The sequence below is a fragment of the Acartia tonsa genome, chromosome 11 (genome assembly GCF_053477335.1).
Source record: "Acartia tonsa isolate MP-2025a chromosome 11, ASM5347733v1, whole genome shotgun sequence".
Classification (NCBI taxonomy): domain Eukaryota; kingdom Metazoa; phylum Arthropoda; class Copepoda; order Calanoida; family Acartiidae; genus Acartia; species Acartia tonsa.
In genome coordinates this window covers 8,002,385-8,024,739 of record NC_137270.1, presented here as the reverse complement: position 1 = coordinate 8,024,739, position 22,355 = coordinate 8,002,385, and the positions used below count along the sequence as shown (strand labels likewise).

The 22,355-nt window shown below is 33.9% G+C and overlaps 1 protein-coding gene across 2 annotated transcripts; it reads left to right on the top strand.

Moving 5' to 3' along the window:
- The first annotated feature begins 7,203 nt into the window (after window positions 1-7,203).
- Window positions 7,204-20,852, top strand: LOC145332669 (uncharacterized). 2 transcript variants are annotated; one of them, XM_080177675.1, is made up of 22 exons: window positions 7,204-7,267; window positions 8,767-8,806; window positions 9,959-10,034; window positions 10,676-10,734; window positions 11,319-11,402; window positions 11,970-12,012; window positions 12,345-12,389; window positions 12,875-12,978; window positions 13,380-13,413; window positions 14,017-14,096; window positions 14,981-15,037; window positions 15,422-15,471; window positions 15,810-15,934; window positions 16,351-16,445; window positions 16,707-16,807; window positions 17,191-17,302; window positions 17,900-17,975; window positions 18,291-18,341; window positions 18,764-18,858; window positions 19,248-19,419; window positions 20,259-20,324; window positions 20,694-20,852. In XM_080177675.1, exons 2-22 carry the CDS (start codon window positions 8,768-8,770, stop codon window positions 20,729-20,731), a joined length of 1,602 nt encoding a protein of 533 aa, XP_080033801.1. In that variant the 5' UTR covers window positions 7,204-7,267; window position 8,767; the 3' UTR covers window positions 20,732-20,852. The 2 variants fall into 2 exon arrangements, with proteins under 2 accessions (XP_080033801.1, XP_080033802.1); XM_080177676.1 differs by lacking the exon at window positions 11,319-11,402.
- The last annotated feature ends 1,503 nt before the right edge of the window (window positions 20,853-22,355 follow it).

The following is a 22,355-nucleotide window of genomic DNA, read 5'->3' as shown; positions in this document are numbered from 1 at the left end:
AGGATATCTGTCTGTCTGTACTGAAGGATCTCCTGATGATTCTCTTTTACACGGTAGCTTCTTTTAGGTCCCGTGAAAGTTTATAACTTATTGGGGTAGAACAACCACCCCAATTGCAAGAGAAATCGAACAAAAAAAAATACATAACTAACCCCATCTAGCGGCCAGCTGATCTTAACGAAAAGAAAAAATACATTTTCTAGATGCCTTAAGGGGCGTAGCCGCAAGTAGGAAATATGGGAGGCGTACGAAATAGCATAAAATTTACCTAACACGATAATTAAACACACTTAGGATAATTTGCTATTGTGATGGCACACTGTCTTTACGAACTCGAATGATTAAATATCGCATCGTATTATAAACAGCATCCAGCTCATATAAAAATGAAACTAGAGATTTTGGAAATTGCTGGTTCGCATTGGTTGTTCTCTTAAGGGAAGCTTTTAAACGTCTTAGGGTGGGTTTAGATTATTGGAGTGAACCATATCCTATAGGTTAGGTTGGCTAAAAACATTGGTTACTTCAATTTGAATTTCGGTTAGTTGGTTTTAAACATGTAGTTTTAAGTTTAGATGTGCATGAAATTGGCAAGAAATAGATGTATAATTGACAATTTTGGATGTTTAAATGCCTATGTTAGATGTATATTTGTCAGCATACCTACAATATATAGCAAATTATTGTCGAATTTACATCCAGACAAACAATTTTGACAAAAATACATCCACTGTATTTCTGCCAGTTGCAGGAACGGCAACGTCCCCTCCATACCTATGATACAAAGTATAACAATGTCTATTTATCCTTAAGATCTTGCTAACCGCTGGACCTATTGGACACTGCTTTTCAGGCCAGATTTAGACGGTTATTACCCCAACCTCCGAACATATATAACCCATCAAAAATGTAATATTTTAGAAAAACATCGATATTTGATAATATTTTATGAATCAATACTTGGAGCTTACATCAGATTTTCTTGTTCTTTAATAAAGTGAAATAATGATACCATCCAATCGCTTCCCCTCCTACGTATGTATACCTAATGTATATTCTACATCCATTTCAATCGATATGTACGAAACAAATTTTCTTTTATTCTATTAAGATAAATAAGAATACAAATAAGTAAACATTTTCTTTTCAGTCCTTACACTTGTTTTTCATAACGTCAAATGAAGCGAGGCTACTTAACAATTTCCCGCCAGTTTGGAAAATGAGATTTTTTTAGCTGACATTAAAGATAGACGTAAGAAATGAGCGTGTCTTGGCTACAGTGTGTGATAGGCGTCTGAACTTTCTTGTGAAGATTCCTTAATGATATGAATTTCCTATTTAGGATATGTGATTTATTTGGTTGCTATGTAAGTTAGACTTCAGAAATTTCCTAACCCATATGTAATTGCTAGTTTCAGAAGTAATTTTACATGTTCCGCTTTTATTCAATCAGCTATCATTGTAAAATAAAATCAATTTTTTAATATTTACTTTTACTTTAAGTCACAATAGATATTAGAATTTCTGGAATGGAACAATGATATATAGGCAGTTTCCCATAAAGTGCCTAGACGAGCACAGAACCCACCTCCCTCTCCCCCCAATCCCATCTTTATAAAATAAATAGGCCGGGGGGTTGTTTTTGCTGGTGTCACCTTGCTTGGTGTCATATTGATTTAGAGTCCCCCCCCCCCCCCCAGGCTTAGTGCACTGCAGATTTAGGGCGGGTTCATATCGGAATAAGACAAGGAGGGGATGTGCAACATATAAAACTAACTTAAATAAAATTTCTGACCAAAAGAATTTTTAAAAATTCAGTTTTAGAACTAGACCACTTAAAATGTATTTCATAATTTTAAAAAATGCAAAGACGACATTCGAGTGCTCTCCACTTATTATCTCAGTTACTGTTAGTGCTAGAGGGCTAATTTTTTTTTGTGTATTTCCCCAGTTTTATAATAAATTTCCGGCTATAAGTCAGTCAAAGTCATATTTCGCTTCCTTACCCTTTAATTAACAACCTTTTACCAACGACTAGACATAAAATTTTATAGCAAATTTAAAATGAGAGTAAAAAATTTATTGAGTCAGAACTATGGCTTCATGGTGCTCCCAGGAAAGGCCTTGAGGAGTAGAATCAGGAACTTCTGTCTGTTTTGAAATATCTCGTTTTTAGCCTTAGAAATTACTAAAAAAACACCATTTTTAAAGGTTTATTGAGAATTGTCCAATTTGTAGAGGTTTTTTGAGATTTTCTCAGGCTAGGAACGAGATTTTTGAAACGGTCAAAAGTTTCTGATTCTACTCCTCAATGCCTTTCCTAGGAGCACCATGAAGCTATAGTTCTGAATCCATAAATTTTCGACACCCTTTTACAAATAGCTATACAATTGAATGTCTGGTCGTCAGCGGTTTTAAAACTTAGGATAATTTTTAAATCATCGAGAGGTGTATTATTCATGCAAATCATTTGCAGATCCCCAATTGGTCTCAGATACAAAATGTCCAAAATCAACCCACCCTAGCAGATATTGGTACTGCTTCAAAAAGAAGGGGTTGGGGTTCATGTGCAGGACACTTTTCACTAAAATTTACATTAAACAAAATTGAAAATGCCTTTAACATTGAATCCTTATATTTTTCGCCCCTTGAACCTCGCTACGTAGAGTATACAGTGTACGTAGTACGAACGGACTTATATACCTTATTATAGGGTAGCCGCACTACTTCTATTAATAATAGGTCATATTTGACACTTGTATATTGGCTAAGAATGTAAATAAGCAAACCTTTGCAATCCAGCACTGTTCTTAGACCTCTTATGCCTAGGTTTAATTTGTAGCTGATCTACTACCTATTTAATTATAATATCCAACTAAAACTTTTTGGGAAAACGTTAATTTCTCAGCTCCTATAAAAGAGAGGCGGCTAAAGTTCCTTCTCTATATTATGAAGAAGTAGTAAGTACAAAACACTCATATCAATTAGACTGTTTTAGCCGCATTTTTATAAGTTGAAACGTAATTTCTTGGTTCCTATTCAACATAATAAATTTTAAGAATGTATAAGTAATGTAACGCTGAAAAGTAGATGTGCTTCGTTAAGGGTATTTAATATTTCTATAAATCTATTTCTCGTATTCATTTGAATCCGGTGGATAGGAACCGGTTCTCATGAATACGAAAAAACTATGTCTAGCATCGTATTATATCCAGTTTTCTACGAATATAGAAATGTACAATCATAAGATTAAAACTAGTTTTTTTAGCCGGTGCCTTCGGCACCACGGGGCTAAAAAACTAGTTTTAATCTTATAATTGTACATTCTATATCCGCGGAGAGCCGTTTATAATACGGTACGAGAAATAACTATTAAATGTTACGCACGCTTTTTATATGTATGTCGAAAAATTGTTTTGAGCTGAAATATTGTACATAGTTTGTACTTTTTACATTTACCAGTTCCCTTTTCGCTTTGTTAACCCCTTTGGGGGGCCCTTACACTGCAGTGCTACCTAACCTGCAAGACCTAAAGTAATACACAAGGAAATGAAAAACTAATCCCTCCTTAAGGCATGTGAGGGATAACTGAATCAAATACTGTTATTTAGGAAATGAAATGTCAAAGTACGATAGTCATAATTAACAATAAAATTGGTTTATCTAAATTTTTTGTGCAGTTTAATTAAGCATGCCAGTAAGAAAGAACCTTATAGAGAGCAGCTTTACCAAACAATCATCAGAGCTAATAAAAGTCTTCATGAATCATATTAATTTCATTTACGGTGTGACGGATGTACCCTAATTATAGGGAAGCTTTACTACAAAAAAATACAAATGTTTTATCAGATCAAAAGATGCGCTATAATATTTCTCTCTTCATGAATCTAGAATTAACAAGAAAAAAGTTTTATGAATTATCCATAGAAATATTTAGTGTTTAAATCAATGTCGTGTGGTAGGGGGTGTAATAATCCCCCTTAAAATTGAAATTGGGAAGGCCTGCCTTCCCAATATCAATTTCATCCCTCTAATGGTTTAGCACAACCTTAGTGAATCTCTGTGCACACCACTGCATGGTTGATATTTTATCAACATAAAAAATAGTTACATGTAGGATTTAGGTTTCTTTATCTAAAAAGCCATATGAGCGATTTAAATTATTGTCCATGCCATAACTGCAAGCATTATATTGATATACTAGCGGCTACGCCCCTAGAGGCATCTAGTGGCACTTTAAATGTTTTTGTTTTTTTTCATTTCGTGTCTATGTTGCGTTCAAGTCTCTTAAATATTAAAAAATTTTCGTGTCTATGTTTTGTTCAAGTCTCAAGAATATTAAAAACATTTTGATTTTTTTGTGATTTCTCTCAGGAGGGTAGTGGTACCCTCCCCCAAAATAGTTATTAACCTTCCCGGGACCAATGAGAAGCTAACCTGTTAAGAGAAATCGATCGGTTCAGCGGTTAGCGAGATCCTTTATTACAGACAAACAAACAGACATCCTGTTGCTTTGTATCATATCCAAAGTGGCCGTTGCTGATATAATATCGATACGCAATATCTAAAATAAATATTTGATAATCTTTACTTCGACTACATGGTTCTATTTAGCTGACATAATATCGACAGCCTAATGACACTATATCTGAACGTTTATGTTAACATAATAATGACACAACTTTTTGACAGGGGTAGCTGTATGTCAACAAATAAAATCTAGTTGCGACAAGGATTTTCAGGTGTCATTTGGAATAACAATAGCCTTATTATTCAATGTTTGCTAAGGTCAACAGCCGCTAGAAAGTTTTTTGCCGCTAAATTCAAAAAGGCCGAGAGATTGAGGGGACAATGGCGGGAGGTTAGGGACATTTGACTGTAAATTATACTGGTACCCAATTTAACAAACAAATTTTACACAAACTTTGGGGACTTTTGTGAAATGCTCATCGAATGGTACAAACTTGTAGAGTTAAAACTTTTAATCATCAGAAAAGAAGATTTTGTTTATTCATAATTGGAGGTGTACATTATTTTACCGTCCATTGTATTATCCTTAAGATCCCCAAAACTTGAATGGACAAATTGATATTCTTCAAAATTCTCCACCATTTAAGCTTCCAAAGGATTAATTTCGGGAAATGGGCGATAGATGAATTTATGGTCCATCATGTCCAATGTAAACAACTGGGCTGATTCATTTAAACATTTCAGGAAAACTCATTATCTGTCTATTGCTGGTTTTAGACTATTTCGCAAAGATTTGTCAACCAAATAAAAATAAGTCCCAAGTAGACCCCCCTCCCCCCCAAAAAAGAGAATATTTTGACATATAATGAATATAAATGGACGATATTAGATCTTTTAGACATTTCAGTCTTTCCAAAGGTCAAATTTATAAAGTTTCTACCTCTATAATAAAGTAAAAGGATCTCTTTCTGTGTGTGTGTACCAAAGTAACTCGTTAACCACTGAACCGATATGGTTCTCTCTCACAGGGTAGCGTCTCATAGATCATGGGAGGGTTTATAATTATTTTTGGGGGATAGTACCACTATCATCCAAGATAATTCGCCCCAAGAAAAATCTGACCTCACGTAAATTTTTTTTTATATTTTTCTTTATAAAACTTTTATTAAAATGGGGGGGGGGGGGAGTCGACTTCCATCCATCCCAAGTGCCCCTAAAGGCCTCTAGAGGCATATCCGTTAGTTAAAGATATTGCGCTTGGCATATTTATGTTCTTGTTTTCTATTTTCTCACATCTTCTATAGAGACGTATAATAATAACAATAAAGAAAAGTAAACAATAAGGTTTACTTATTGCCACGGACAGATGGATAAGTATATAACTTGATATCCTTGTTAAAAATAAAAACACATTATAATTTCAATCTATAATACCAAGTAAAATGATATATTTGTTTTTCGATCCGCCCCAACAATTTTGGTCTAGAAATTACTCGATTTGTAAAAAGCAAGTGCTTTGAATCACGGAGCAAAGCGCCTAAAATAATAAGGGGTTTCAAAAAGTCTTGGGGGTGTAATCCTCCCGCCCTCCCCTAGGACGTCTCTGGAATAATTTTTCTTTTATAAAATTTTAATTTCCTTTGTCGGCTAGATTATATGTATTGTGAAAACGTTGTCATAATTGACATTATGCACTCGTTTTTTTAACACATTATTTTTAAAAGCGAAGCTTTTCAATAATAAGGGTAGGTCCGTACGGCCGTCCGTCACAAACGGATAGCTTTTTTGTTGTTTTAGGCATGTTAGAATGGTCCTTTCGATTTAAAACTTTGCATAGTGATTCCTTTAGTAGTTTTAACTAGTTTTTAACAACAAATTTTTATGTGATTTAATCATCCGATTGATCTGATTTTTGGTATGTTGATTCCTGGGACAACAAAGTTTAATGTTATAAGCAAAGCAACTCTATAATCAAGTCCTAAAAATGTAAGTATGTCCTTAAACAATATCCTGAATCAAGCAGTTTTTCAACAAATTTACTTACAATTTTGCTCCGATCCTTATACATTTATGTTCTGATTATTCAGTTCTGACACTATATAAGTGTTAATGTCCGTTTGTCCCACCGTTTCAGTGCTTCGCTTTTATGGATGTTGTCATCCTTGTTTATTCTATGAAAAGTGACTGACATATCAACACGATTTTCAAGAAATTGGTATTGAATTTCCAGTATGGCTTCAAAACCAATTGAAATACGCTGGATTAGAACCAGTTTACAGCAATACGGAAAAAATGAGTATAGCATCATATTACAGACAGTTTTCCACGAATATTATATAAAAAAATCATAAAATTAATACCAGTTTTGCTCGCCTAGTTTTATTCCAATCGTTTTTCATTTTAATATCCGTGGAATTTTTTCATTTTAATATCTGTGGAATTGTTTCTATTATACTGTTTCTATTATACCTTCGGCACCTCGGGGCTAAAAAAACTAGTTTTAATCTTACAATTGTACATTTTTATATTCGTAGAAAGCTGGATATAATACGATGCGAGACAAAGTTTTTTTCGTATGAATGAGAACCGGTTCCTATCCACCGGATTCAAATGAATACGAGAAATAACTAATACGTTCTTCGGTTAATATAAACACATCAAAGTTTGACTGATTTACATTTCCCTAACATCCTGAAAAGTACAGATGTTTATTGGTTAGATAATAGAAGATTTTTATTTAAAAAGGAAATTTTAAGCTATCCCAAAACAGTCACCTTTCGTGTCCCAATATACAGAGGTAACATTTATTAACTTATATAGATTCGAAACCGATGAATATCCGCTGGATTAGAAACGTTCTGTCCATTTTGAAAAATTATGTATCTTATTATATAGACAATTTTTCACGAACACAAAAATTAATACTAGCGGAAAGCTGTAATACGATACCCTAACTAGCATACTTTTTCTATATCAACATCAATACTAAGGTATATAAGTTTTCCGGAATTTTAATGTTAGGGGGAGATTTGAAATCTGCACCAAATTTTAAGGATTTTTTATAAAATTCGTTTTTTGTATAATTCTTTATCTAAAAGCGGAAATGCATTTTAAGTTAATTAATTTTGACCAATAGGATAGGTGGATTTTAAACTACCTGCGCTCTAATTGGTTGAATGATGTACGCCATCCAATCAGAGCGCAGATTTTTTAAATCTACCAATCACAGATGCCAAAATTAATTAACTTAAATTGCATTTCCGCTTTTAGATAAAGAATTATAGAAAAAAAAACAATTTTATAAAAAGTCCTCAAAATTTGATGCAGATTTCAAATCTCCCCCTAACTTTAAAATTCCGGAAAACTTATATCTCTTAATCAATACATTTCACTGTTGACTGCATGGAATTGCCAGGGAGGATTTTGAACCAATTACATTGACACCCACGTTGTAAATTTGGGGACTTGTATTCAATTTTGATTGGTTTGTTGAAACTAACAGTGTCTCAACTTTCCCACCAATAATATATTTACAAAAGGGTTAGTTTTGTGAATCATCATTGAGCATGTACACTTAAGATTCTTTCGTTAATATCATGTAAATTTAAAATCTTTCTGTAATCAATAATCTTTAGGATTTAAATTTTGGTTAAGTGTTAGGGTTTCCTAAATATATATATAAGGCGTGGGAACACTGACTACCAGCCTTGGCTTGCCTAGAAAACTATAGGTTTGACCCATGGCTTGTAGATTAATTACTTAGATCCCAGTAAAAACACTTCACAGTGCGTATAATCATGACAAGAAAAGCAAATATTATTTATTTGAAATTTTGAACAACTCTTCTTTTATAAAATCTGTTACAAAACCTCTCTATATATGATTTATTTAAGGCTGAATTTCCGTGACCTTAGCAAAGCAACTGATAAGAATGGCCATGAATCAACTCACTTAAGGAGTGGTTTTATGAAGAACTTTATAAAAGCAAACTTATTCAAAATTTTTAATAAATAATCTTTGCTTTTCTTGTCATGATTATGCGGTAACTCCTAGTGTATGAAAATTGAACTTGAAATTTTCAAACCTAATTTTCTCAAAAACGGCTGCATTTTAGATTTTATTGAAAAGTGAAATGAAGTTACCTAACCAAGGGTAATGAAATGCACTATGTCCCAATTTAGGTTCTGACACAAAAGTCAAAGCACCTTCAAACGCACTGTGACTTATAAACAGCTTATTTTTTTTATGATAAATTAGATATATAAAAACAAAGTAAAAATTTATTTTTCTTTCTAGAATGCTTAGGTTCTCTGTTCTTGCTTTGTGTGCCTTGCAGGTAGTTAGTTATTTAATTTCAGGACTCCTCTGTGTAAATCTATTTATTCTATACCTATATGAGCGACTACTTTTCCTGTTTTTTACCTTATGAATTATTTTCGACAGATTTTTTTATAAAACGGCTTGCTTTATTGCATCAAGATTCATGACAGATCTATATAGGAAATAAACGTCTATAAATGAGCTCGAGTCTTCCAATAGTAAAATGTTTAATACTCATAGTGCTTCAATAATCCATAATAAACTCTCATTGACCAGAACGATAAGACCCCGTATTTTACTCTATGAAGATTAAATTCTTTTTTTTTCATTTCATGTTGCTATTTCAATTATATTAAAGTATTAAATTTCTATTCATAAAATAGAAAATTTAAATTTATAAAATAGTAAATCAAAGAAAACTTACTTTTAAAATAATTTGAAACTAGCGAGGCGTCCGAAATGTGTTCAGATAGTAAACTAAAATTTAACATTAAACTAAACATTTTAACCCTTTCAGGACGATAATTTGAAATAAAAAAAAATACTAGGATCCTAAAATATTTTAAGGAAAGGGAGAGACAAAATTATGAATACGGTTTAATATTCATTCTAGCCAATAGCGGGATAATTTTAGAACGCCGCCTCTAGTATAGTTATACTAGCGGCTATGTCACTAGAGGCCTCTAGGGGGTGCTTGAAGGAATGGGAGACAACCATACACTACACTTTTTATTTTAATTTAAAAGGAAAAAGTAACATTTATTGAAGTTATCATTATTTTTCTTGTTGCGATCTCTCGGGGGAAGTTGGTGGTACCGTCCCCAAAATTGCTATAAACCTTTACTAGACCTATGAGAAGCTTTTCTGTAAAGAAGAACCATATTGGTTCATTTGTTAGCGTGATTGTTTGCTACACACATATATAGAGATACATTCTTTTATTTTAATACAGGAATTAGGTTACCTAATAATTCCACAGCAATTTTGGAGCAATAAGCAATTGAAAAACAAGTTTATAACTTTAGATAGAAGAAAAATAATCATTGTGATCTTTCTGGATTTACCACATAATTACAGTTTACTATTCTTTTTCCATTTAAAATTTTATGGTTATTGACGCGCTAATCATGGACATAATTTTCCTTGATTATGTTGAATATTTTTTTAGGCTTCAGCCGGTACCATTGATGTTGGAGGTATCGACCTCCAGTTGGACGATGGACAACTAGTTGGAAACAGACAAGGTACAGATAGATAGATAGATGGATGCATAATTATAGGTGATTTTTGTTAGAGGGTTGAAGGCATAGACTTCCATAAGGGTGGGAGGTAAAATTGTTTTTATTACCCTCAAAGTTAGTAACCCTCATTTTACCCCCCTCTAAATTTTTCACTAAATTATACCACTCAAACCTTTGAAACCCCTCATTTTACCCCCTAAAAAAAAACGTTGAGGTCCTTTGTTGGATGTACCCTCCTTTAAAATAGTTACAAACCATTTCTGTACCTTTAAGAAGCTTCACCGTAAAGCGGAACCACTTTGGTTCAGAGGTTAGGGAGTTCCTTCACTAAAAACACAGAGACATCCTCTTACTTTATTTAGATTTATTAAAGATATGATAGAAAAATAAATTAACCATATGATTAGGTAAATGGATTTTTATTACTTTGATCTTACACCTGATAATCATTTACTTTATAAAAGTGAAACTTGTAGCTGGCTAAAATAACGATACCCTATTTACCACCTTTACCGTACCTCATCTCCTCCCCTCCTACTGGATGAACGAACTGACCAATAAATAATTTCCAGTAAGCAAAATAAATTGACGTAAATTATTTCGTCATAATATCCAGGTATATTCTTCTACATCCATTAATTTAGGTATTCCAGACTTTGTCGCCATTCCTGCCCATGTAGATGGACTCATTGATCCTTCACAGGTGGTTGTTGGTTCAAGTCAGGGATCTAAAGGGATAAGACAATAGCCGACAAATTGATGAACAAATCCAATGATGATACACAAAATTATCCCTTATGTAGGTTACAATTAGTGGTTGAAACGTTGGACACTCAACTAAATGAACCAACCAATCAAAATTCAATAAAAGTCCCTAAAGTTATTTGGTCAAGGAATAAGAGAATGATATTATAAAACTTTGGGGACTATTGTAATAAACAGCTTATTGTCCCCTTCCTTCCTGGGTTCAAGTACTACCACTTTTTAGTAGCGTAGCTGAACTCTTAATAAGACATGTCTGCTTGTCCATAGCATGGCTTTCATTAGTAAATATAGGCGTGCTAAAGTAGTTTAATTCGGTTTAAACTTTGATTAAAGATTCCTACAACGAGCAACAAATTTTAATCATTACCAGAAAGTCTGTACGTCTTTTTTTCTCCTATTTTGACATGTTGGAATTATCCTATCAATTTGATGTTCAAATGTTGATTACTAGCAAGATAAGGAACGGTTTTAAGAGCGTACTTCTCTTAAAAAAAACTTGAATGAACAAAACTTAATTCACAGTTAACGCCGAAGTTAATAATGGATAGAGAAATTGAATTGAACGCCATTCCCGCTCACAACGATGGATTGGTTGATCCTTCTAAGGTTGGGATTCAAGACTAACTAATTTTCTAACTAAAATCCAACTCTTGTAAGTATTACCTCGTAGATTTTTTTCTGTTAGTTTTGTGGATTTTTTCTAATTATCACATAAAATAGTCAGTAATAGGCTGCCAATTCATTTTTCTACTTAGCTAAATTAAATATTAAGAGAGTAATAAGCAGTTTTTAAAATAGCAGTTTTCAGTTCAATTTAGAACTTACAGCGATTTTTAATGTAATTTACTTAGAACAGACTTATTATCAAACTAAATAACATTATAGAGTACGTAGTTGCCTTTTGATAACGCAATATGATCTATCCCATTATTTAAAGTAGAAAGAGTTTTTTGCCTGAAGCTTAAGATCTTAATTACTACTGAGCCGATATGGGTAAGCTTCACATGGGTCCTGTAAAGATGATGGCTATTTATAGTTCTTGGGATGGTTTTCAGTTATTTTTCTAGCCCTTCTCTGAGTACAGCTTCCTTAGATGTTAGGGGCGTTGCCACTAGTCTAATCATATAATGCTAAGCAAAATATATGATATCTTGAATCAACCTGCCAATACAGTTGACACCCAAACTGGCCCTTAATGTTACCTATGTTACTGGAGGTAAAAATTTATTTTTTAAATTTAAAAAAAATCTAGTTTGACATAAGAGCATACAAATAGAAAAAAAATAAAAGAAAGAATTAGAAATATGATAGAGGAAGTTTAAATTGCATTTATACAGGAGAGAGAGAGCTAAAGAGAGCATTACAGACATATAGAAGGACAGACAGACACAACTTATACAGCAGCTAATTGCTTGCAAGATTTTGTCCTTACCATGCGGGGCAGTGACCCAGTTAGACCTTCTTAACCTAATTTAACTGAAAACAACCACTTAGTTTTACATATTATAGATTTTTAAACACAAAAAAAAGACTGAAATTATTTTTCAGATGATGATTTTGAGGCAGCTATGGATAGAGCAACTACTGACTGTGGTAATCTTTTTATTATTTAGAATTGAAGCTACTCAATAATTAAACTTGTCTGTACGCCTATTCATTTCAATTTCATTAAGGGGAATCCTGGTTTTAAGCCTGTTATTTGCTTGTTACTTATGACCTTTAAGGTTTTAAGAATAGCTACTTATGGATATTGATATTTTTTTTCTCGTAGATTTTTTTAGTTAAAAAATTTCTTTTTAACATCACTCGTATGACAAGAAATCTATAAATATAGATGTATAACTAGACAACGACCTGGATCCCCCTGTTGGGGACCTTTTTCGTCTGCTAACAAATTACTTTCTGCTCTTTTGAAGCGACGTACGTGACTGTGTTATTATTCCCATTGCTATTGGTTGATTTTCAAAGTTCCAATTGAAAGTCGGCACAGGGTCATCTGGGTGGGGACATTAAGTTATTTGATCCATTCTCCCTCTAATGTTTCACTCTAAACTTATGACACATTAAAATTAAACAAGGATGTGGATATTCTGTGGTGAACCCCAACCCAGCTGCAGGCAGAATTGTTGGTGGCAGTGAGGCTAATCCCATCCACTCTCTTCCTTATCAAGTCAGAATCCAGGTAAATATAGATAGATAGCAGGTAGATAGAGATAGCTATCAAGATCAAGTCTATATCCAGATAGAGATAGATAGATAGAGATTGATAAAGCATTATTTAAAGGGGCACTTAAGGTGGGGGAAGGGACATTCCCCCTTCTTATTTTCAAATTTTAGATTTAAAGTGAAAAAATTATGGAAAATTTGCGGAGAGTATTTTTTTCTTGGGACGTTTTCTCTTATGGTACCCTCCTTAAAAATAGTTATAAACATTCCTAGGACCTATGAGTAACTACATTGTTCAGTGGTTAGCGAGATCCTTTAGTACACACAGACAGACACAGATCCTGATACTTTTATTTAAAGATTAACAGATTAGTCATTAGATTTCCAAATAAAATAATAAACTTTTAATTATTTTAGCCTTGCTTCAGCAATGGTTGTGCTCTCTGTGGAGGTAAATAATTATTTTATGAAGAATGTTTAACAAATAATAAAATCAAATCAATACCAGTTTAGTTGGCACGGACCTTCAGCGAACAATAATATTTCATTTTACTATCCGCAGAAGACTGTTTATTCCATTTTGGCTTTAAATCTATTTCTAAGCCATACAAAAAAATCCTATATCGTATTGTATTATGGAGAATTATTTTACGAATAATGAAATAAAAGAATAATTATCAAATTAGTCCCTGTGTTGTAAGCCCGGGATATAGTATTTTTTATTTTATTATCTTCAGAAAACTGTCTGCAATACAGTGCGATGAATAACTATTCTCGTATTAATTCGAATCCGGTGGATAGGAACCGGTTCTCATCCATACGAAAAACTATGTCTAGCATCGTATTATATCCAGCTTTCTACGAATATAAAAATGTACAATTATAAGATTAAAACTAGTTTTTTTTAGCCCGTGCCTTCGATGCTGTTTATAATACGATGCGAGAAATAACTATTATCACATTATTTACATGAATAGAATTTCAAACATTCAGATTGTTAATTATTTCATCAAGAAAATAAATTTTTTGTCGTCTTCATTTTACAAAATTTCAGCCACTTTGATCAACAAGAGATACATCATTACTGCTATGCATTGTATCAAGAGTGGTTCTGAGCAGGCCAGAAGTGTTGAGGTAGGATTATTTTCCAGTGAGCAGCCCCTGCAAATGTAGCATTATAAACAAATAACCCCTAGATTGCTGGATCCTTGTCTAAAAGTTCAAATTATGAATTAAAAGTCATCACAATGGTTTTTAAGGCAAAGGCAGCGTTCACCTGTGCTGTTTTAGTAGTGGAAATCTTTTAATATCTTTAATCATGCCACGTATTAGGCCTAGAACTTGATTTAATTAGGGTATGATTAAATAACATAAGTCCTTATGACTGTGGTTGTGTTTTTAACTAATAGGGGCAGGAAAATAGCCTGAAACAAACTTACAAATTAAAAATCCTAAAACCATCCCTGGACCTATTGGAAGCCAAAATGCGAAATTAAAGAACACAGTAATAGTGTCTGACTGATTATGACGTAACAAAAAAAATTAGCCAATGAGAGGCCACTATAAATTTTACCATTGGTCAATAACGGCCTCTCTCTGGCTAATTTTTTTTGTTACGTCATAATCAGTCAGACACTATTACTGTGTTCGAAATTAAATATTTTCTAATGTTTGATTGTTTGCAAGATCTTAACGGACAAGCACAAAGCCTTGATACTTGGTATTACACTAGCGGCTTTGCCCCTAGAGGACTCTGGAGGCACTTGAAGAGGAGGAGTTGAATAAAAAAAACCAGTTTTGATTAATTTATATATTTTTAAAAAGTAAGATACATTTTTTTGGGGGGGGAAGGGGTAATTTCTCTTAGAAGAGTGGTGATACCCTTCCCCAAAATAGTTTGAAACCTTCCCGGGACCTATTAGAAGCTACCCTGTTAAGGAGAACCAGATCGATTTAGCGGTTAGCGAGATTCTTTGGTACAGACAAATAAACATTAAAAGAATAACTTTTTATTTTAGGCTGTGTTTGGAGAGCACAATATACAACAATCCTTTGAGACAAGTGCAACTCCTCAGGTCAGGATTCAAATTTTAATTATAATGAAGGGCATCTTTTTGCCCTTCCTGTAGGTCTCATTAAAGTTAAACCTTTACTTAGAATAACGGATCAAGAAAAGAAAACCCTGCAGGGCCAATTACCTAACCCTGCTGGGCAATCACTTAACCCAACTTAACCTAAAAAAAAGCTACTGTGAAAATACGACAAAATCCGCTACTTTGTCCGCTACCGTAAAGGTTTCAGGAGCAAAGCAGGAAAGTTCCCGGCCCGGCATGATAAGGGTCCTATAGAGTTAGAAAAAAACATTTTTTCATAAAAAAATAGGGGTATTTGGTTCATGGTCAAAAGAAGCAAGTTAGAGTAAAAGCACCAGTTATTTTATTGATTTTCTTTATTTTTAGACAATTTCTGTTTCCACAATCATCGAAAGATCCGACTACAATGAGAACTCGTAAGTTTCGTTTCACCAGCGGCGCTACTCTATCATTAGGACATGTCCGACCGTACGGCACACTCTACGCAGCGCGAGATTCAGGGCGCACCAAATTGTCTCTTAGTCTGCGTGTATTTGTCTGTTTTGAATTATCTCGCGAACCGATATGATTCTCCTTTCCATTTAATCTTCTAGTAGTTTAGAGATGGTACATATCTATTTTTGGGGAGAAATGTTCATTTAAAAACTTAAAATTTAAAAGTGAGAGGGTCGACTACACTCCCCTTGCCTCTTGTGACCCTAGATTCTCTGAAGGGGTCTTATTTATTTTTAGTTTTTCTACACATTTTTTTAAGAATTGACAACGATATCGCCATCCTGAAGCTGTCACGTGATGTGTCTTTGAGTGACTATGTTGTACCTGCCTGTCTGCCCAGCAGCACCGCCACTTCATACACTGGTCAACAAGCTACAGTCTCAGGTAAGCAGGTTGACCGTACCCGCGGCCAAGGGCGTGCACAAGAATTTTAGGTCATTGTTAATACATAATTTAAAATCTGAAAAATATTGCATCTGGTTCAAATTTGAATAACGTCACCCCCCCCCCCTCTCCGATGTACGTGCTTATACCCGTAGTATTAAAAGAAATAGCAACAGACATAATATTAAATTGATATTTTACCTAGTTTTTAATTTTGCCGCTAGGTGTCTTAAACAAAAATATGGAATTGTAACAAAATTTGATAAACGTTTTTATCAATTACTTTTATTAATTTCTTAATCAACCAATTTGGTATTATTAACAACAATATTGAGGTTTTATGTCCTGATTTTGCGGCATTTTTGGAGGAAAAAAAGGTAAACCCGAAAAATCTGAACGTTCTTGTTTATATTCAGGATGGGGAACCACATCTGAAGGAGGAAACACCAGCCCCTTCCTCAAGCAGACAACAGTCTCTGTTGTACCAGACAATGATGCCACTTGCACACCTGTAAGCTAGTTTTCTTGGTAGCAAATCTACTCCATAATTCATTTTGTCTGTCTGGCACACTCTTCATCAGTCTGTATTAAATACTATTAGGAAAAAGGAATTTTCTCTGCTATTAGTTAAGATGGTCAGCTGAAAGTTTTGGTGAAGATTCTCTTAACCGATAAGCATCCAATACAAAATTACCTGGTCAATCTTCAAAAAAGGACTTTTTTAGGTGCCCCATATTTTCATGAAACCTATTCTAATATATGAATTTTTCAGTATCGTATCGATGGAAACATCAAGATGTGTGCGTACACAGCTGGAACAGACAGCTGCCAAGGTGACAGCGGTGGACCTCTGGTTGTCAAAGAGGATGGAAGGTACAAATTAAAGGATTATAAGAAGATTGGAATATAGAATTGATGTAAAGGGGTATGCAAAAAAGTACCCAATTTTCAAGGACGTCCAAGCTTTTTTGAGTGGAGTAAAATGAGAGGTTTTTGAGGGATGGGGGGTTTCAGTTTGAGACGTCTATGTCTTTTTTAAAACACGAATTGCGACTCTAACCCATTTTTAATGTTAATTTTAAAAAGAAAAAGAAAAAAATCTGAGAATGGGTAATCATTTTAGGGGTGATTTCTCTTGGGTGGTTGGTGGTACCTCCAGAACCTATGATAAGCTACACACAGACGGACTCAGACATCCTGACACTCTTATATAACAAGAGCAAACTTAATACCTGAGATTATTATTCTACTTATAGAAACACTCTGGTTGGTGTTGTATCCTACGGATCTGGATGTGCCAGAACCGGTTATGCCGGAGTTTATGCTAAAGTGACTGGATACCTGGACTGGATTAATGCCAATGTTGCTGTAAGTCTAATTTTATTCTTTGTTTTGTACTAAATTTTATTTTTTTTGAGGGGGGGGTTGGTATTTTTCATTTTTTTAGGGGGTTGGGGTTGTATAGTTATATACCTTCCCGGGACCTATGAGAAGCTACCCCGTAAAGGAGAACCCGATCGGTTGAGCGGTTAGCGAGATCCTTTGGTACAAACACACAGACAGACATCCTGTTACTTTAGTATAAGGATTTTAATTCAAAATATTGGTGTTTCTAAAACGTGTACATTGGTAACATGATTTTCTTGGCTGCTATTTAAGATAAAAAGCTACGTGTGAATAAAAGGCAAACCACAGATAATCCGTAACTTTGTAATGCCCTGAAGGAACAACGAATTTTGAATATGAAATGTGATTTACTTGGCTGATTTAGGAGATTTTTTTTGTGGTTACGCACCTGACTAATAAACATATATTTAATTTGGACGTATGTCTGTTAGGCTATCTAAACAGTTTTGCGTTGTTACTTATATTAACACACTTTTTATCTCCTTCAGTAAAGAAAATTTATGTGTAAGGTATAATATGAAAGTTTTTTTTTCAATGTGATAATTTGTTATTATGCAGGACGGATGGTGTGGTGGAACCACAACAGGACCAACAAGTGCTCCAACAACTACCACAACTGCTGCTCCTGGTGTAGGTAATCCAATATTTTTTTTGAAATACTTAATCCTTATTTAAAAGTAACATGATGTCTATGTGCCTTTCTGTTTATTGCTAAGTTTCTTACTAACCACTAGACCGATATGGTTCTCCTTTACAGTGAAGCTTCTTATAGGGAAGGTATATACAAATTTTTTGGTAGGGTATTTCTATTCTCCTAAGTGAATGCACCCATGAAAAAAAATTATTAACTTAATGTGTTAGTAAATAAAAATAATCCTAACTTTATATGGCGTAATTTCACATTTATTATCTAATTTTATACAACATAAATTATGGTATTTCTTTTTAGGTTGTGACATTACCTGTACCAACTTGGGTGCCCTCACTGGAAGCTACATCAGTAAGTTTAAAATAAAGACAATTTCTTGTAACCCCCCCCCCCTTATTTCTAAATAAATTGAAAACAAGGAAGTAGGTTTTCGATTTTTGTTTATTACTTTAGATCCGGTAAGGTTTAGGTTTAATTTATGCTGTTGGGGTAAGACATAGGAAAAATTTCAATAAACTTTTTTTTAAATGTGGGGAGTAGAGTTTTCACAGGCCGACACTATGTGGAGCAGAGCATAGATGTATATTGTATATCCCAGTTTACTACCTGGCCCCTGTCTTTGGGGCCTCTTTCTTCTGCCAGCAAATTGTTTTCTGCTGCTCTTTTGTGTCAATATTTACGATGCTATTGGCTGATATTCAAAGACCCAATTAAAATTCAGCGCATTAATTAACTCAAACTATATTTTTTTTGGCATAAATGTTGATGTTTAGTCAATGGATACCCAGTGACCTGTGCCGCTGGATACTGTAGCTCCACAGACGGACAAGACTTCTGCGCTGGTGTCAACTATCCTTGCGGGGGACAGGTAACATTTTGTCTAAAAAATAGCCTAAAACCATGGGAATGATGAAGGAAAAAAATTAAGAACTCAATTGGTTCAATAGTAATCAAAATCTTAAGCATATGTTTAAAAAATCTTATTGCTTTATAATACAGGATATAAAAGTAACAGGTTTGCTGCCTGTCTTGTGTTTGTTCCAAAAGTTCTCGGTAACCAATGGACCAAAATGATTTTTCTTTACAGTAAAGCAACTTATAGTCCGGGGAAGGTTTTTTACTTATTTTTTAAGGGGGTATCTCACCCAAGAGAAATCGCTCTAGGAAAAACTAGACCCAAAAATTGAGTTTTTTCTTTCTTAAAACTTGTTGTCAAGTGAGTCATTCCGCCTGTTACTGACAACCAAACAATTGTAGGCCACTGCTACCCCTGTTACAACAACAACTACAACCACTACTACCACTACTACAACAACCGCCGCCGCCAGCCAGCTGCAGTGCTACAAACCCTGCTCACTGGCCAGTTCCCTCAGCCAGTACATGACCATGTACCAGAACGGACAGCTGGGACGTTATGTTAACTTTACACGTACGCATCCTTTATTCTTTTTAATAAAGTAACTGGATGTATTGAGTCGACTATTATAAATGCGTAGTATTAGCCTAAGACAGGATTTAGGCTATTTTGAGATTGTTTTGGATATATTTGGATATCCTTTACTTTTCTCTTTGAGGACGATATCACCAATGAAAGAAAAGTTCCTTCAGGTCTATAAATAAAGCAAGCAAAAACAGTTTTAAATACCCAGTAAATAGCTTATTAAATCAAGATAAAACAAGGAGAATACTGTCCATTAGTAACATATCCTATAGATATAAGAACACAGTCTAACTGACATTGCTATTAAACATGCTCGTTAAATGGAATTAAAATACGTGGGTACTGGGACAAGGAAATTTTTTTAGTCAATTTAGTTTGCTATTACAGTCCTCAGATATTGGCGAGTACGCTCATCCATGGTCAGGGGGGGGGGGGTAAAAATACATACAGAATAGTTATTTCTAGCATCGTATTATAAACTGGCTTTCTGCGGATATAAAAACATACAATTATAAGATTTTAAGCCCCGAGTGCCGGCTAAAAAAACTGGTTTTAATCTTATGATCGTACATTTTTATATTCGTAGAAAACTGGATATAATACGATGCTAGACATAGTTTTTCTTTAATAGATACAAGAACAAATTTTATAAAATAAAAAAAAGCGGCTTAAAATCAGTTAATGAGATTGACTACCAAAGTCATGAAATACTTAAACATGACCCTAAAATACAAAAATCTACTCAAGAAAATTCAGACCCTAAACATTTATAGCTTCTGAGAAATTCTTACTTTTGATAAAATTACTAAAATATTATTTTTTTCTAGTGAACGGATGGTTGCCAATCAAGTGTGATCTGGACAGTGGAATGTGCTGCATGAGAGACTATTATTGTAAGTTTTTATTTATAGTGCAGCTGCTCTACAGCTCACGCATTCTTCCTTGTAAGAGTGGGGACTTCAAGCTCTCGTCCAATGACCTTAGTGCATCGTTAATTTGGACTGAAGGTGTTGCGCCTTCACCCAAGGAATACCTAGCAAACAACCAACACTTTGATAGCAATACATTTGTCTGGAAGTCCCTGGACAAATGTGATTCAGACAAACAATTATAAATGAAAATTTCCCCAAAACCGCCACCCTTATTTCTCTTCCTTCTTACCCACCACCTCCCTTCAGTTACGATATATTCCATCATGACAAGTTTTTACTCGTAGAGTTTTATTAAATAGGACGATTCTTTCTCACTACATTTTTTTTCAGATGCTGATCTGTGCTCATATTTGAACTACTGGGGTTAAAAACTCGAGAATCAACTTTGTAAACATTATTTATGATTTATTTTAAAATGCACGATAAAACCATATGAATTTTAAATTACTTATGTATAATTATATTTGAATAAATATTAAAGCAGCTTAATTTTGTTTGTTTGCTTGTTCTACTATTGTTTACCAGGGCTTGGCAGCAGCGCGGCTGTTGATGCCAGTTTTAAACGAATAAAGACAAAAGTTCATTAATGCTACAAAAAAGGACACAAAAAATACCTTTTAACATACTTAGTGTGGTGCATTATAAAGCTTAAAATCACTCACTTTGTCAGCTTGTCTTCTGTATGTATGTGACTCATTTAATGTAACTATTAGAAAAACAAGGATTTCAACATCCATAATTAGCAAAGCTCAAAACTTATTGATAGACATCTGGAAAAGAATAATCTTTTGAGTATGTTAAAGAGACATAAATGGAATAGATCACGAAACATTTTAAAAATGTATAATGTCTTTTGAGGCATTAAGCTAAAAAGAAAAACGTACAATATAGGAATCGATCTAGCACCCCAACCAATAGCAAGTCTTTATTGAACTTGGTGAAAATATGTATAATGTTGACTTAATTAATCCCTAAAAATTCCAGCTTTTTATCAGGAGTCGAAAAAATCATGAAAACTTGAAAAACTAGGAATCGATCTAGCACCCCAACCAATTATCATATCTTTAATAAACTTTATAGAAATGTGTAGAATGTTGACTTAATTAATCCCTAAAAATTCCAGCCGTTTATCTTGAACAGGAGTTTAGATAATGATGAAAACTTGAAAAACTAGGAATCGATCTAGCACCCCAACCAATAAAGGCATCTTAATGAAACTTGATGGAAATATGTAAAATGTATTTCATTCCTGAAAATTCCAGGCGTTTATCTTGAACAGAAATCGAGAAAATTACAAAAACGTAAAAATCTAGGAATCGATCTAGCACCCCAATTAACAGACAGACGGACAAAACAATGTATATATTAGATACACATATGTCATAGGAATCTTCACTAAAAATTTCAGCTGTCTATTTTTAATAGGAGCTGAGAAATTCATGTTTCCCCCACTTTGTCTCTAACAGACAGACGAACGGACATTTCGAATTATAGAGTAGCTTCGCTACTAACAATAAATCAGATAACGTTAGTAAATATAGAGTAACAGCGCATTTGTAAGAGTGTGTCCTCGCTGACAGGCTTTCCATTTCTTTGAATAACGAGCACCGGTAGACATACGGACGTACAGTTCACTAATTATAGATCAGCTACGCTGATATGGAATCATAAACCAGGTAAGGTCTATTTTATATGTATATTGATCAACGGTAAAAAAAACAACTAACTACTTACATCAAATGCATTACAGTTCATATGTACAGGTATAAAGTTAAATCATATAAGCAAAACATAAGTAATAACAATGGTTAACTCAATGTCTATCCCTGTCCTTGGGGCAGGGAAGACAGGGGAACAACCATTAACTCATAGCAATATAATAGGACTAGAGTTGGCTCGATATAATTATCTCCCTATTGGCTAGTTTTCTATATGCATATCTATTTCTCAATAAATCTATTTTCCTCACCCGGCATTACTATCTAAAAGAAA